Source organism: Macrobrachium rosenbergii, chromosome 25 (genome assembly GCF_040412425.1).
Source record: "Macrobrachium rosenbergii isolate ZJJX-2024 chromosome 25, ASM4041242v1, whole genome shotgun sequence".
In the NCBI taxonomy this organism is placed as follows: domain Eukaryota; kingdom Metazoa; phylum Arthropoda; class Malacostraca; order Decapoda; family Palaemonidae; genus Macrobrachium; species Macrobrachium rosenbergii.
The window spans coordinates 26314410-26332102 of record NC_089765.1 but is presented as its reverse complement, the minus strand read 5'-3'; the positions used below and the strand labels follow the sequence as shown (position 1 = coordinate 26332102).

The following is a 17693-nucleotide window of genomic DNA, read 5'->3' as shown; positions in this document are numbered from 1 at the left end:
CAGCTAGTATCTTTTGACTTTTACCCCTGGGACTTGCCGAACTGTCACGTTTTTACAGTTACCTGTATTGTGCCCTTGGTAACCACAGGCTAGACCCATCATCAACCTCATCTTCTAAACCTAAGTAATTTCCCTTCTGGAGGGAGACAGTAGCTTTAGTTTAGCAATCTCTTCAGAAGATAGATTACTCTACCTGCATAGATCTGAGCAATCTTTGACTTATATATGGAGACAGGAATTTTCAGTCCTTGGCACTTTACTCGGGTTTAACTGCAGCTCCTCATGTATTCACAAGGGTTTTGGCACTAACAAGAGCTCAGGCACACTGGATGGACATTCATCTGTGCCATTACTCACTTAAAGATAGCTTCTTTGGCTCAAGAATTTCAGCTTTATTCCTGGCAATTTCTGTAGCTCTGTATAAACATTGACCTGATTGTAAACTTGGAAAAGTTGGATCTCCTGCTGTCAGTGACAGCCACATGCTTCGGGATACTCATAAACAGAGACAGTTATCATTTTTTGACACTAGATGGCAATGCCTCATTGGGCATCTTATTTCCCTTGAGGCACTGGCTCCTTCAGTCATTTCAGGATTTGCACTTTCTTGCTGAAACTCGGTAGATGTTGGTCAACCTCTCTATGGTATGATGGTTTCCTTGTACTGGTCTTAGAGAAAAAAAACCTGGATTGGTGGCAAAGTAAGCACAATTTATTAGGTGTTCCCTCTGGTTCCTCCTTCTTGTGAGATATTCTCATATTCTTATTTGTAGCTGCCTCAAATGAGGAGTGGGACAAAATTCTTTCTTAACCTAGATGCTGTAGTGACATGGGCTCTAGCCTATATGACAAAGAACAACAGCAACTTCCTATAGGCAATAGTGGTCCTTTTAGCTCTCCAGGGTGTCAGACATCACATCCAGAGCGAGGTTGTAGGGTTCATGTTGGAAAATGCAACATTAGTGGCATACCTAAGGAATTAGAGGACATATATTCACAAGGGTAGAGGAAAGTGAGGTCCAGCCAGTGCTAAGATTTGTCTTATGAGGACACATCACTGAAAATGTTCTCAACATGAGAAATCAAGTTCTGTTCTCAGTATGGTTGTTTCACTCAGAAGTGTGTGGGCAGTCCCCTGGTATACCTGTCTGTCTCAACACCAAGCTAGAAGGTAATAACTCATACTCAGCAGGCTTGGATGAATTAGTGTGAAAGAGTGACATTCTAATGCATTCCTGGGATGGTATGAAAGCTTATACTTAGGTCATTGCCAGACCAAATAGGGTATCAACGGAAAAACTTTTTTCAGGCAAATATGGCTTGTGCACTAAGAGCATAAATCTAGTTAGAGCATCTATCCCTGATGTGGAGGCTTTTGTTGTTTTTGAGTTGAAATAATAAAGCATGAGTTTTGGCAGTCAAGGACTTTAGATTTGTTCTTTCTCAAAGTTTTGAATCTTGAGGCATTAACTTGAGTGGTTCCTTCCTCTGCATTAACTTGAGTGGTTCCTTCAATTTAAAGAGGATGCATTGTTCTTTCTCAAGGTTTTGAATCTTAAGGCATTGACTTGAGTGGTTCCTTCAATTTAAAGAGGATGCATCAGCAGTCTGAGAAAGAGTTCCCTCCCAGAATGATGAAACCTCCACTCTGGAACTTATCATTATTTTTGAAGAACCTAACATGACACCCTTGACCAAGCTTCTCGGATGGATGGATGTCACCCTCAAAATTTTCTATTGGCTTTCATGCTCTTTCAGACAGAGCCAAATATTTCAAGAACTGGAACCAGTTTGGTTATCTTTCACTCCAGATTTCCTCACCAAGATTCAGTCTTTAATTAGCAAGCATTATTTCACTTCTCCTTATGCCAGCCTTTCCCTCACTTCTTTGTTCAGTCAGGGCTTGCTTTCCTATTCTAAAAATGCTGGCTGAGACACTTTTAAAGTGTGGCAACTAACTACTGAGGACCTAGGGACTCACATGCATGCATCATCCAACTTGGAGGAACAGTTCTTATTTTTCTGCTGGAAAGCGCATGGTGTTTCACTCAAAGTTCAATAAAAGCTAATGTAAAAGTAATGGTTTGTTTCAAGAATTGATAATATAAAAATTGAATATTTATGTCAGAGAAGAAACATTTTTCCAAAGCCAGATTTGTACATAAATGGAAAAATTATTACTTGTATAAAGACCCAATACATGGTTAGTTTTAAGGCCAGAAGCAGGAGGTATTTGTATTTGTTGTTGAGATTAAGGTGCAAATTGCATTAAAAAAAACTTTAGGGTACACTACCTAATTTGGCTCAAGGTTGTGGGTTATTAAACATCTGTCTCTTCTCATAGACTCAGATTTTAAAGATAGTACAATCCATAATAGTTATGTGTCAAGACATAGTATTATAAAATTTTCCTCAGTAGATGGTATGCATAGATTCCTCTAGGTTCAATTCCAGCCTGTGCTACCTCATTGCTTGTTGATGATCCCTAAGGTCCCAGATTATTATTATACTTCTTTTCCAGTCAGGAATACGATGTATTTTTATTGTCACAAAACACCATGATTGTGTTTTTTCCAAGGAGTATCAGACAGTAATATAATAATTATTTGGCATTTTTTTCGTTGATAAATTATCAGTTTTCCAACTTTTAAAAGACAATCTTTTCAAATTGAGTTGTGTAAATAACTATTTTCAAACATGTCTCAACACTTGAGAATATTGTACCAATTTACATTCCTAGCTCCAAACTTCAGTCTAGTGTTGCAGTTAGAACTACTTATTATTCTCTTAATGCACTATGCACTAAATCTATGTTGTTGGATTATAAGTAATTTTAGTGGTGCTGAAAGTAAATGGAACCTTGTCATGATAAACATATGAAATTTTGGGGATTCTTTGACATTTTTCTAACAAAATATCCATTGATTATGTATGATGCATCTTTTATTCTGACATAAGCAAATTAATGTTTCTTAGCAAAAACATACACATTTATGCTGTACAGTTAAAAAGCAGACAACTTTCTAAAAAGATTTCCATTAAACAGCATGACAAAAGGCTTCCTTTGCCATTCATGGATGCATTCTCAGTTATTCAAAATGAATATAAAGGTGGTGTACAAACTTTGTGCTTGCTTGGTTGCTTGAGATTGTAGAAGTTAGATGCAGGAGTTTCATGTTTCACTTGCATCCTATGCCATCAGTTAACGGAGAAAAAGATAATCTGTTATAATAAGTTAACAAACTTCTTTTTTTTTTTAAATAAGGTACAAGAGAAAAGAAAAAGACGTTCCAACCTGTTGACGAAAAATTCATAAAAACTGCAAAAGTAGAAAGGGAAAAAGAAATAAAGATGTGGGATGTCATCTACGATATAGGAGCCTATGCCATCTTCATATGGATTGTCCTAGTCCTCAGCTATGGAAACAGGGATCCCAACTCCTTCCTTATGAAGAAGGAACTTGAGAATAATTTTATTCTTGCCAGCTTAGATCCAGATGACAGTAATTTTTACTCAGTAAGTAACTTTTTTTTAGCCATATTTACAGTTTGATAAGGAAATTATTATAATTTCCTTTTGATTTTTAGCACTGGGAGCTTTATTTATAGTTTGAAGACACTGTTTCAGTTTGACATACCATTAATTTAAACAGGAAATGAATATTACTTTGTAGTTCTTAAAACAGCTATATTCCCCTTTGTATTCAACCTTACATATTTTCTTGAAAAAAATTACGGATGCATTTTGATCTTGAAACTATGATTAATGTGCATTCTGATATTCAGTGTTGTTGTTAAATTCTGAAAGAATTGTTCGTCGTTTTTATAGTTTGGTCCTGTCTTAGTCTTAAAAATTATTTGAAGTTAGATTTTGAGAGTCAGTTTTACTCTGACATTGTTTGAACTCAGGACATTATTTTCTTCAATTTCTTGAGCACCTTTACTTCTGATACTTTCCATTACTGCTTAGTCTGGGTATATTGCTTTAGTCACCGTTGTCAGGCCCATGTAATCTTGTAACACTGCTTCACTTAATATTTTTTCATAGCCCCATTTAATCGTAAAATAATATATCACATTTATTTTGATCCCCAGTCCTAGAGTTTAGTTTCAAAGTGTTACTCTAGCTTCATTTTTTTTTATTAAATTGTAGCTTAAAGTCACTTCAGTTTTTTTCTCTTGTAAAATTATCGTGAATTTTCTTTTATTATTCATAATTTTGACATTTTAATGTCCCTATATACCCATTACTTAACCCAAGTGGTTTAACTTTCTGCCATATAATAAATATCGGGAAGTTTACACAAACATTCTTGTTTTTTAATTTGTATAGACTGAGTTTCCCTATTTGGAAATGAAATTGCTAAGCAGTGTAATCATGTGGTGCCAAGTGTAGTAATAACTACTTGAAATAGGTGGAATCACTCGTGTTTATCAAGTCTCTGAAAATACCAGTATCTAGATTTTTTATTATTCAAGACTGTTGCCACTTGAATGGCTGATTTGATGAGCAGATGAATATTTTGGGATAATTGGCTTGAATTTGGTTTCAGAGAATTATTTCCTGCTACTAAGAAGAAAGAATTTGTTCATATTTGTTTTAGCATACCATTATACTATGACCTTCAAAAAACAAAGTTGTGTGATGCTTAAGGGGAAACTGTACCAACTTAGATTGTTGCCCTGAAACCCATAATTTCAGAAAAAGGATCCCAGCTTTAGGTGGCTGTGGATGAACACTCATTGAAAAAAAAGTGTCTTTGCTGTCCAGCTGAGTGGGGGTTCCCTGGTTCACCACAGTCTTGTAGACTCCTGAGTGACATTGAGAACAGGTACCTACTGAAGAATAGCAAGGGCCTACTTGTAATGCCCTCTCCCACTGCTCTTCCTGAAGTGCTACCTCTGATGAACTTGAACATGTCACCCAGACACTAGTTAACAATGGATATTCTTACTGTCAAGTAGTAAGCGTGTAGAGGAAAAGCGTCGACAGGTGGTATCAGTGGGGATGCTGTGCCCCTGGGAGGGCACAAAGGCCCTGAAATTATTTTACAGGGGATACGTAAATACAGTGTGTAAGAAGGATGAGACAGCCTTGACGAGCATCATTTGAGCTCGTGTAACCCCAGCCAAAGTAGACACAACAGTCAACCTTACGATCTATTATAAGGATCAGAGGACTTCCCAATACCTCATGAAGAACAGTGATCCAATGAAGAGGAGAGGAGTGGTCTAACAAATACATTGGTATGACAACTTGCCCCTGTGCAAGGATCACAGTCCATTTCCATGAAGGGGCGGTGTACCAACACTGCAAGAGGGAACACGGCAGTGCCCCCCAGTGCCAGTAGATCATAAGGAATACCATGGTCCTTAATAGTGACATATTCCACTGACACCTCTGCTGCAGGGAGGCCCTTGCCATTCTCTGGTGGAAACCTACTCTCAGTGTTACTCAGGAAAGACTCACAGTCAATAGGAGACCTCCCTGAATATGACCAACCAGTCAAAAATTGCTGCCCTTCATTGTAAACCCCTTGTCAGATATAAACATTCCTGGCATGAACACATGGTGTCATTCACCCCCTTTCAGTGGTAGCAAAGACTACTGAAGCATTGGGATAATAAATGAACTTCGGACAGCTGCTTCATAATTTACTTGGAAATGGAGTAACGTATATGCCAAGTTGAGAATGTGCAATATAAGCTCAACAGCATACAGTACTGTACATAGTGCCATTCTTTTCAATGATATTTGCTTCAAAGAGGGCCTTCTTCCAAGATATTATTATTAACTAATTTATGTCAATTAAAACGGGCAAATACAGCAACTGTATGAGCTGTTCATACATTTTATCTTTAAAGTTAAACAATACAGCACTTCAAACTATATTACATATCAGCAGAGCCCAAATATTACAGACACTGTTTAATCAAGTTGATTACTGCTTCTTTTCAAACTATTTAATCTTTTAAAGCAAAATAGACAGAGTCAAACCATTGTGATTCACTTAGAAAAAGCAGCTGAAGATTGTGAGTGTTCCTTAACAACCAATGGTATCTGGCAATGGTTATTACCACCACTGGTCTGTTACTTTGGTATCCTTCAATTTGGTTAAGTTATTTAATAGTACAGTATAATTTTAATGTTGTTTATTCAAAGAATATACAGTAGTTTGTTGTGCTTTCATGTCATGAGAGCTAAAGTGCTTTAAGGTAATCGGTAATCAATACTGATAAAGTGTTTTAAGGTAATCAGTATTGAAGTTCAGATAACAAAAAAAAACCATTTAGAGATATTTAGGGATGCACTGAACTTTAAAGTGATACATATCTATCTAGAGTACAAGATGAGATAGCTAGTTTCTTTTTAATAAATATTTGATGATACTGTACATTATATTTTTTTCTTTTTTGAAATAGGTACAGAACAAGAGTTTATTTTACCATTGGCTCAAAACTGTATTTATTGGTGAGATTATAATGCAGGAGAATTATAATAATAAATTTAACGAGAAAAACGACGACAGGATTCTTCTTAATGATCGTGTGTCTCTCCTTCTTGGGTACTCAACTCTTCGTCAAATCCGCTTAAAAGAAAGTAAGTAAAACTTCTTAATTCTTTCTCATGCTACATTCGAAGGTGAGGTTTTATAAAGTTCATTATAAGGTGTTTAACAGTTATTGAGTATCTAGTTCTGCATACTAGTACTTGCATGATGTGAAATATCATAGAATGGATATATGGCTGTAGAATAAAGGTATAAGAGTGGCAGTTGAAAAGAAGAGAGCTTTCAAGTTCTGGCAGAGGAAGAATGGAAGAGAATAGAGAGGTATGCCAGGAGAAGAGAAGATATGTTGAAAGGTAAGTGGCAAGGACAAGGGCAGTGGTAACCTATCCATATTTCTTGAAGTGGCCTTACTCCCAGCTAAAAAAATCTGGCAACAGACTCCATTTGGTAAAGATAAATTCTTCACACAATTTGACAATGAAGTTTTCTTCATATATGGGAGTGATCAGGATGGAAAAAAGATTGTGTAAGATAAGTTGTTGACAATTCCAATTTATGATGAATTCAAGCCACTGTACTGTGAGAGAAAGATGACGATCTGGAGGGTTTATGCAAGCAGGGACAATGTGGAGACTTCTTTATCAGATAACAGCATCACTCACCTGAAGTTGTGCAGGAATTCCACGTGGTGTTTAAGATCAAACACACTTGTACATTTGTTATATGGAGATGGCATATAAGAAAGGTCAGCTTCAGGATGGCATCCCAAATGGTGTTGCCAGATGTGTACAAACACTCGTAAGTTTGAAAACAGAGTACAGCAAACAGTTGATAGTGTAGATTAAATTTCAGACAGTTGCTAAGAAGCCATTCACAAAGGATATTGAGATATTGACCATTAATGTCCTGTGTTTGACAGCCGTAATTAACTGAACATTCAGTGAGTGATGGGGATTTCTTACTTTAAATTGTCAGCTATACAGTGTTGATTATAGTGAGAGAGTGTATGTCTCTTATCAATTACTTGGCTGCAGTGAGATTCAAAGGAAGAGAATATAGAAAATGATTAGTATGTATCTGCAGATATATACATAACGTTTTATAAGTTATGAAATTTTGCAAATACAGTAGTCAGGTAATCGAATTTAAACAATCTAAAAAAATATGGAGCATGGTGCGCAGCTTTAATACTTATATCTATAGTACCTTAACAGCATAAACAATACAAATTTTAGGTTAACAATTAAAAAGTACAAGTAACTTCCTCCATGACTATATATCTATAGTCATGGAGCATCAAACACCTAACATATTTTCCCAGATTACAACCATCATTACCTTTGCAAGAGCATAATTCTGTGCAGGGAAAGTTGACATGTAACATGATCAGTTAACCAAGAAATACCTCTTAACTTCTTACAGGAACACAGCAGATCACTGATGATCTGTGCCTAATTTAGATCACTGAAGAACTTGGAATGCATTGTGTCATTAATCAATTCCAACTTTGTGTAAGCTGGTAAAAGAATGTCACAACTTCCTTAACTGCACTCTTTTCTTAAGAAGAAAAGTGGTGTGGATAACACAAGCATTGAATATGCTTGAGTGGGAAAAAACTAATGGTCCAATAACTTTGCTCAGTCTGGCAATCTTATGCAGCACTGTATGTACGTACAGTGATTGATTCAGTGTGAATGATATCCAGGAATTTGTTGTTAGGAGAATATTAATCACATTTCCTTTTGATTTTGAGGTGAAGGTACAAAATTCATACTACCTCATTCTCACATTTTTGGCTCCTGTGACTACAACACTGAACAAAGTAGCCATGTGTTGGCCAAGAATTTAATTACTGCTGTAAAAGAAAATAAAGTCTATTGTATGATTTTTAAGTTAGTACAGAATATAGAGTAATTTTGTACTGTAAAGTCTGGAACTTGCTAGTAATTGATTATTGTGATCCAAATTTAGCTTTAACTTTCTATTTCTCCAAGGCAAGCTGATTGTTTGCAACAATGGTAAATCAAGACAGTCACAAGGAAACTTAGCAGACTAGGACAAATATTTGATGAATTGCAGTACTAAGGTGTTTTTTTTTTTTTTTACAAACATTTCAACTGAATACATATGTTGTAACCTAGCATGAGCAGGGTGTCCTGTTATACACATGCTTTATATATTATATATATATATATATATATATATATATATATATATATATATATATATATATATATATATATATATATATATATATATATATATATATATATATATATATACACACACACACAGTAATACCTTGATCTTACATGATCTGAGTTGCGTGAATTCACAGACACGCAAACTTTTCACTGGAACCTAACTGATTCTCATACACGATTTTTTCACAGACTTGTGACATTTGCGAATCCTCGAGAGAGGAGAGAGATAAGGGTTGTCCTTACTTAAGAGAGTGAAATTGTTTGTCAGTTATTATGAAGACAGAGAGAATAACATGAGAGAGAGAGAGAGAGAGAGAGAGAGAGAGAGAGAGAGAGAGAGAGAGAGAGAGAGTTGTCCTTACTTGCAGTATCAAGTTAAATTATTTATGAATGATTATGGAGACAGAGAGAATCACATGAGAGAGAGAGAGAGAGAAGTTACTCTTACGTTAGATATCAAAAGATGGAAATTCATGATTTATGAAGGAAAAAGAAAGAAAGAGATGAGATAGATAGTACTAGAAATCCTTTGACACGCTGTGGGCAACAATGGACATGTTTGACAGTTTTGCCCTTGCCCTTCTCTTCAAAGTTTCTCAAAAGATCGGGAAATGATATTTGTTTGTTGCGGGAAATGAAATTTGTTTGATTAAAATATCACATAATTTACTATAGAAATGTATGAATTTTGTAATTACAGTTATATTATTATTATTATTATTATTATTATTATTATTATTTGAAAATTAGTTATTATTATTATTATTAGGTAAATCATTTATTTATCATACAAAACAAATAAACATATAGGCTACATGTAACCATAAAAATTCTTTTATCTCTTACTGAAATGAGAGAATTTTTATGGTTACATGTATATGTTTATTTGTTTTGTATGATAAATAAATGATTTACCTAATAATAGTACTAATTTTCAAATATCAATAAGATTAATAAGATTTTAAATAATAACAATATAACTAATTACAAAATTTATACATTTCTATGGTAAATTGTGATATTTTAAACAAACAAATATCATTTCTCAATCTTTTGAGAAACTTTGAAGAGAAGGGCAAGGGCAAAACTTTCAAACATGTCCATTGTTGCCCACAGTGTGTTAAAGGATTCCTAGTACTATCTCTCTCTCTCTCTTTCTTTCTTTCTTTTTCCTTCATAAATCACGAATTTCCATCTTTTGATATCTAGCGTAAGAGTAACTTCTCTCTCTCTCTCTCTCTCTCTCTCTCTCTCTCTCTCTCTCTCTCTCTCTCTCTCTCTCTCTCTCTCTCTCCATAATAATTCATAAATAATTTAATTCATGAATAATTTAACTTGATACTTCAAGTAAGGACAACTCTCTCTCTCTCTCTCTCATTTGTAGTTAGCACTCATACATTTTTACAACTTATTATTTATTTCTCTGTATGTCTTTACCTGTACAGTAGATAGTTTAAATTTATCTAATTTTACCTGTACTGTCTACGAACTTTAATGCGCTAGTGTGGCAAATACGTTCTAAAACAGAAACATAATAACTAAGAGTTGTATTAGTGCAAATAAAAAACACTGTTTGTGCATGAAAAAGCATTTCAGAACAAAGAGAAAGAGACATAGAATAAAGAAGTTATTAAAAACAGGTTGAGAAGACTTTTAAAAATAGATCGGTTGGAAGGAGAGAGAGAGAGAAATTCTCTTCCAACTCTCTGTTTTTATGTCAACCATTTATTTCTTTTTTTAAGGGTAATGTATTAAGCTAACTTTTAAATGAAATTACAGTAACTTTAATATAATTTAAAAGTTAACTTAATAATATGGGAGCATGATTAGGGTCATATTTAGTGTTTAAACTCTAGAAATAAGCATTTATTAGCATTCTTAGAGACCGTGCCAAACTTACGCAAAAATTCGCCTTGTGCGAAGGGTTCTGGAACCTAACCTCGCGTAAGTTCAGCGTATGACTGTATACAGGCAGTCCCCAGTTATTGGCAATCGAGTTTTGTGACGCTTGTCTAGTGATGACAATAACTAGATTTCCGGTGCCGATATCTGCTTATTGGCGCCGAAAACCAAAGATCAGCACCAATACCTACCTTATTGGTGCCAATATTTGTCAATTTCTGGTTATCGGCAATTTTCGGTTATTGTGACGCCGTCAGGAACGGAACCCCTGCCAACAACTGGAGACTGCCTATGTGTGTGTGTGTGTGTATATATATATATATATATATATATATATATATATATATATATATATATATATATATATATATCCTTACATACATACATACTGTATATAAATATTTTATATACAGCTGCAGGTTACCTAAGTTTTTTGTTTAATAACATTGAATGACTTTACATACAAATATTTTGAAGCTCTTTCCATGTTGGAATATGATTTTGACAAAAGGCACAAACATATTCTTACATGGAAAGAGCTTTAAAACATTTGTCAAATTATTCACTGTTATTAAACAAAAATGTAGGTAAACCGAAGCAGTAGATAAAATAATGGTTACAACGCGCTGCTTGATAACTCTCATTAATTCATTAAGCAGTAAAAATGAAATCACAACCTACCAACCATATGTGTAAAAAATCTCAATTAGTAAGCACTGTTACACGAAAAAATGTTAATGTGTAGCAAATAAAAGAATATAAATTAACACATCAAATTCCTGCATCTGTGGATAAGTGTACAGTACTTGCCCCTTAGTAAGCACCAGGTCCAGATGTCTCAGCTGTAATTCTTGGATTAGGGCCCTAAAGCTGAGGGTATGATCACTTGTTGCTTTGTAGGTCAAAACCTCTTTGGGTAGGAGCTAGATCCACAATCGAGAATTCTGGCCTCGCTCAGGAGTACCAGAAATCATTGGCAGTGGGATGATGGGTAGTGTTAAGACAATGAGTGCTGTGTCTCTTCTGCTCCAACTCTGGACACCTGATAGATGACCTTGGTAAAAACTCAATAGATAATGGTGGGGTCATTGGCCTTAATCAGCAAGGGACTGTGCACTACAAGGAACTGGCTATCGTATATGGATAATACCACAGAGATGGATAGACAGTGTAAAAAAGGCTCTCAGCCACAGGTATTTTGGGGGTAAATAAGAATTTCCCAGTTTATAAATACAAAGGATAAATTGAATTTATGCAATCATGGATCAAATTGGAAAGATAGAACAGGTAATGAATTAATACAAGAACTGAGAACAGGTAATAAATTAATACAAGAAATGAGTTCTAGACTAGACATCTTAGCTGTTTGTGAATCATAGTGCATAAGAAGGGGGAAAAGAGATAGGTTGGGGTAAGGTGTATATTATTCAGGAAGAGCAGATGGAATAAGCAGAGGAATAGGTATGGTCATTTCACTAAATGCCGGAAGGGCATTGACTGACCAGAGAGCAGCGAGAATAAGTTACTGTTGGAAAGATTTAAGACAGAGCAATATGAGTACAGTATTGTGCTGTACTGTGCACCAACATTGAATGCTTTGAAAGAAATTATTAATTTTAAACAGAACTGCAGAATGAAATACCAGAAAGAGATATGAGATATGAATGCAGTGAAGACTGGTGTAACATCAACTATGTATATCAACCTGCCTGAAAAGAAGTGCTGGGATTCTGGGTAACAAGATAGCAACCTTGGATATGTGATGAGACCTAGAATGCAACGAAAAACAAACGAAAGCAAGATGTTCAGGTGGCAAATAATTTTCTTGAGGTTATGAATAAGAGTTATAATAGGATAACTTGACTGATATACCAGAGTTGATGAAGATCTGAATGTAGTTATGAATGAATTCACAGTTTCTGAGGTTGAATCAATAATAAAGGAAATTAGAAGGTGGACATTACCAAGCTGTGATGGAATCACTGCAGTGATGGTTTTAGTTTAAACTGAAATAAATATGGAATGAGGAAACAATAATGATAGGGAACTGGAAGTCATAGATAAGGTACCAAAGAAATGTGACCTAACTGAATGTGTTAACTATAAAGGTATTGCACTTACACTGGTTGTATTGACAACATCCAGTATGCTGGATAAAGAAATTGATAAAAAGCTGAGGGATGAACAAGCTGGTTTGAGAAAAGGCAGAAGTTTCACAGATCAAATGTTTGTTGGATGACATATTGTGAAGCAGCGTATGGAGTTTAAAAATCCCCTTTTTATGGATTTTTTTTTTATTATCAGAGGGCATTTGACAGTGTCCACAGACCAAAGGATTCTTGTCAAGTGGATTTACAGTAAATGGTGGAGTGCTACAAAGGAATGTTATTTCACCCTTTTTTCTACTCCTCTCACAATTTGATAATGAAAAAGTAGTCAGAGAGTGAAGAGGTTTAGATCGCAGTGACAATGAAAAAGTAACATGCTTAGGATATGAAGAGATGCTGTTTCAAACAATGAAACACCACACATTTATAAATCTTGCTTAACAATGTATCAAATATCTAGAGAGATGAGACTCAAAATAACCCATGAAAAAACAGAGGTAATGAGTACAGAACATGCACGAAAGAATGAAACAACACTAGGTGGAGAAAGGAATAATGAATTGGATCTTTCAGATATTTAAAGCAATGTTATTTTACATCATAAGTTCATTACTGTCCATATTTCTATACTGTACAGAAACGAATCATGGCATGACAATGAAAATGCTGTATATGTAAAAGATTTTATTGATTTCAGAAGAAAGCCTTAAGAAAAATGTTAGGAGCGAGATGGCAGGATATAGTGAGGAATGGTACCATAAAAACAATAAGAGAGGTCTCATATGTAGATGAGATTATGATGAAAGGGAGGTGGAGATGGATTGGATATGTTAAGGTATGACAAAAGTGGTGGAATTTCACAAAGGCCTATAGCACTATGTGGCATTTGTAGTAATGATGAATTGCCATACAGGGATAAGCAAGTTAGTAAAGCACTGCTTTCCAATGAAACATTGATAGTCATGAATGAAGTATGCCATGAGCATGAGCAGAAAAGAAAATATTGCAAAAGCTATTGTGAAAAACGGAAAAGGGAAAATTCAGTGTAAAATTAGTTGTGAGTATCCGAAAAAAGAGAATGGAGATTTCTTCCCTACATGAAGTCAGAGGTTCAAGGGTGCACACATAACCTACTGCCTACCAGGCAGCAGATGATCTAATTTTTAATTGTGAAGGTAATGTATAAGGTTCATGAAGACTCATGAATGATAATGATATAGATGACAGGTTTTTACCCTCAAGAAATTGTTTCTACTATAGCACAGTGGTCTCATGTTTTCTAAATTAATTTGTAATTTTTTCATTCTCAGAGAGCAGCCATTCTGATTACTTGTTTAAGCATAACTAGTGAAATTAATTTTTGTAAATGTTAAAATATAATTGTGTAATATATAATTTTTAGCAACCTCTTCTCAACTACTGCCAAGACAGAAGTGACTTAAATTTGTAAAGATTATGGTACTGCTCTTATTTTGTGCTTGATGGAAACAGTGTCAAATTTCTTCAGTGACTCTTAATTGTTTCAGCTCCATTGCTCAATGTTTTTCTTTCAGATCCTTGTCGACTACCAAAAATTATCAAACAGTATGTAACTAAAGAGTGTCGTTCAAAAACAACACTAGTAGATGAAGAGGATGAACATTTTGACATTGGTTGGAAGCCATTGGCCAAGGGTGTTCCAGCTAGAGAGGAATACACATTTAAAGGATCTTTAGAATTGGATGGCATGCCCTTTTGGGGGAATATTGATGTCTACAGTGGCGCTGGGTGAGTCTGAATCTTGAATTATGTACCTCAGTAATGTTTCTAGATCTAACTGCTTCCTCTCTGCATGTTTTCTCAAGTACAGTGTTTTCATAACAATTGTACCACTCCTTAACTCAGGTACTGTTTTGCATTTTTAAAATAAAAATGAATAATAAGAATCAGGTTTTCTGTAAAAATAATTTCCTCACAAGGAGTTTAAAATGTTACCACTTTCTAGTACAGTATATTTAAAAGACAGTGATGTTCTTTTGTGAAGTCTTTTTTTTCCATTGAGATACAAAAAATGCCCAAAAAATGCCCGGTAATTATGTATGTACTGTAGATAAAAAATTTAGGAGCTATAACTTTAAATTTGTGATAATTAAATCGCTTACTTTATGAGTCGAATAAACCAAACCATGAGAATGAAACGTTACTAAAACAAAATATGTAGCCATGTTTAAACACACTTAAAGGAAAATTATTTAATTTTTGAAGTCATACAGAAGGTTTTAGACATTTACTTCACCAAAAATTAAATTACTGTAAAACCTTTTTTCCTTATGATATAGAGAATTGAACCTCAGTCAAATGCATTTATGTGCTTTGGTTATAGAAGGGCCGTGGCTTTTATGTTACTCTTAGCATTGACAAGGGTCCCAAACTTATAATTTTCTGCCTCTTTGCGCTTGCCTTCCTCAGTATTTTCTGTTCACTGAGACAAGCCTCTCTAAAGACAAGCAAAGCATTAGACTGTGAACTCGAGAGTCAAGTGGTTGGATCTGTCCTTCACATGATTCATTCCTATGGTTTGGACTCTCATTTCACATAACCACACTCATAGACGCAGAGAGTAAGACCATAGTTTCTCCTGAGAGGGAAGATAAAATTACTGAAATATAGAGTAAGGGTGCAACTGTATTTAAAAATCAAAACAAATTCCAAAGCAAAATAATGCAAGCAAGTTTCTGTAGCAGTTAGGAAAACCCAGACTAGCCTTGTAGACCCAGAATGTAAGGAAGTACAAAGAAAGGTTGGAAAATTTTAAACATGGTAAGAGAGGGAACAGATGATCCCCAAACTAGTGTTGCCTTAGTCTAAATCAACAATTATGTAAATCCTAATACTGTATGGCACTGAATTTGCCTGCTGTTTGTATTCAGTGTTACTGTTTAGACGATTAGTTCCTAATTGGGAAAGTCCTTATTTAGAATATCATAACAAAGGTGTGCTCTCTTAATCAGTGGAAACATCTCAACATGATATGATACTCATATCTTTGCATATATATTTAAATCTATTCAAACCATGTTACGACTAGTATTGCACATAAATGAAGCTAACATAAAGCAGATAATTTATAGTGCTGTAATGGACTCTAATTATCAAATACATCTGCCTTTACAGTACTGTCTTTATCATATATTCAGTGGTAAATCTCTAATATTTAATAACTAGCTTTCGTCTTATTCTCTTATCAGTACTCTGTATTAACAGCATGCTGGTACAGTACTCCAAGTATATGGGCCTAAATCAAACAATTTGTGAAATGAAAATGCCATAACACCACTGGTTGTTCTGTAGTTTGTATGTAAGTTTAAAATTTTCTGACATCTTCCATAGCCTTGACAATTCTGGGTGACTGCAGTTTTTGGCTAGGAAGAATTCACTTGGTGAACTGTTGGTTTTACTGAACGCTATTTTGGCAGGAATGGTGCTTAGTTTTTCTTCTGGGATGGTGCATAGGTCTAGGAGAACCCAAGGTAGTTTTGCCTTCTGGTTAGGGCCATTGCAGCTTGTGATGAGTGCTGCCTTGAGGGGATCAGTGGGTTCTTGCTGCCAAGCCCTTGGTATTAGGGTCATTTGCTTTGATGCTGTGTATGTTGGAAACCATTAATTTGTCTGAGTTGGTCCATATTTTGGAGGTGGAGGAAGGATTGATCTCTGTGGATGAGGCTAGACACTTTTTTCTTTTGTAGAGATCTTGGCCCAAGGAGACATGGGCAGCTTGCACTGGTTCATCCAGGATAACCAAAGGGGGAGTCTTCCATTATATTTTATTGCCAGTTGAACCCCAATAATTTTTATCTAGGCTAGAGAGTTTGCTACAGGATTTTTCTTTCCAGGAATGTGTTGTATGGTACACCAGAATTCAGTGATTGCTGATAGTTGTTGTTGCTGATAGACAAAGTATATATCCCTTTTTTTTTTTTTGTTATGGAGGGGATGAGTAGTTGGTGATCTGTCAGGATGGTGAAGGGCACACCTTTAAGCATCTCCTGGAAATGTGTAATACTCAGGTGTACTGTGAGAACTTCTCAGTTGATTGATTGCTCTATGACAGTACCTGTATTGACATTGCTTAAATTGTTTGTGAGTGTGAGCTTGTCCGAAGGGTTGGAAAATACCTGCCTTTAGGCTGCTGTGAGTGCATCCTTGGTTGCTTTGAAGACATCTTGTTGAGTGGGGCTACATTTGTCTTGGCATTCCTGCTGAGGGCATCATAGAGGGGTGCCATGGTTTGAAGGGTTTTGTGATAATAGTTTACCATTCCCATGAGTTATCATAGCTATATTATGGTGGTTGGAGTCAGGTATTTCCTGACAACTGACACGTTGAAGGGTAGAGGACTTATGCCATTTTTGGAGATGTGATGACCAAGGAACTTGTGGAAGAACCCCTGATAACACATTTGTCAGGAGGGATGACTAGGCTGTTGTCTTGCAGGAGGGATAGTGTGGCTCTGATGTGTTTTTGATGTTCTCATTTTCTAGATAACAGATTTCCCACCCCATCCTCCCCTTCAGGTGGATGGAACTTTGCTGATTGAATCTGAAGCTTTAACTATTCCAGGTGTAACTTTTGACTCACATCTAACTTTTGGGAAACATCTAATGAAAGTTTCAGCAAATGCCGGACAAAAGTTAGATATCATTTGTAAGGCCTCATATATTTATAACAGTGATAAAATCAATACAGCCTGTTTTAAGTTATTTGTACTTATTTACTGGAATACTGTTCTCCGGTGTGGATGTCTGCTTCTGCCAGAGATTTATCTCTTTTAGTTAGAGTGGTTCATGGTGGTAGGTTTCTGTTTCTTAATAGTAGCAGTTATGACTTGAATCATCGGCAGATGGTCTCTTATTTGTCACGTTTTTGTAAGTTGTATTTCAAGAGAGATCATTCCCATTCACAATTGATCCCTGATCCTCTTTTCCTGCC

The 17693-nt window shown here is 35.4% G+C and overlaps 1 protein-coding gene across 1 annotated transcript in view; it reads left to right on the top strand.

The window, feature by feature from the left end:
* Positions 1-17693, top strand: part of LOC136852501 (polycystin-1-like protein 2) — a 142348-nt gene that overhangs the window by 103036 nt on the left and 21619 nt on the right. The window contains exons 30-32 of the mRNA XM_067127175.1: positions 3266-3516; positions 6423-6600; positions 14279-14492. Coding sequence (XP_066983276.1) covers positions 3266-3516; positions 6423-6600; positions 14279-14492 — 643 coding nt within the window. The remainder of the gene's footprint in view (positions 1-3265; positions 3517-6422; positions 6601-14278; positions 14493-17693) is intronic.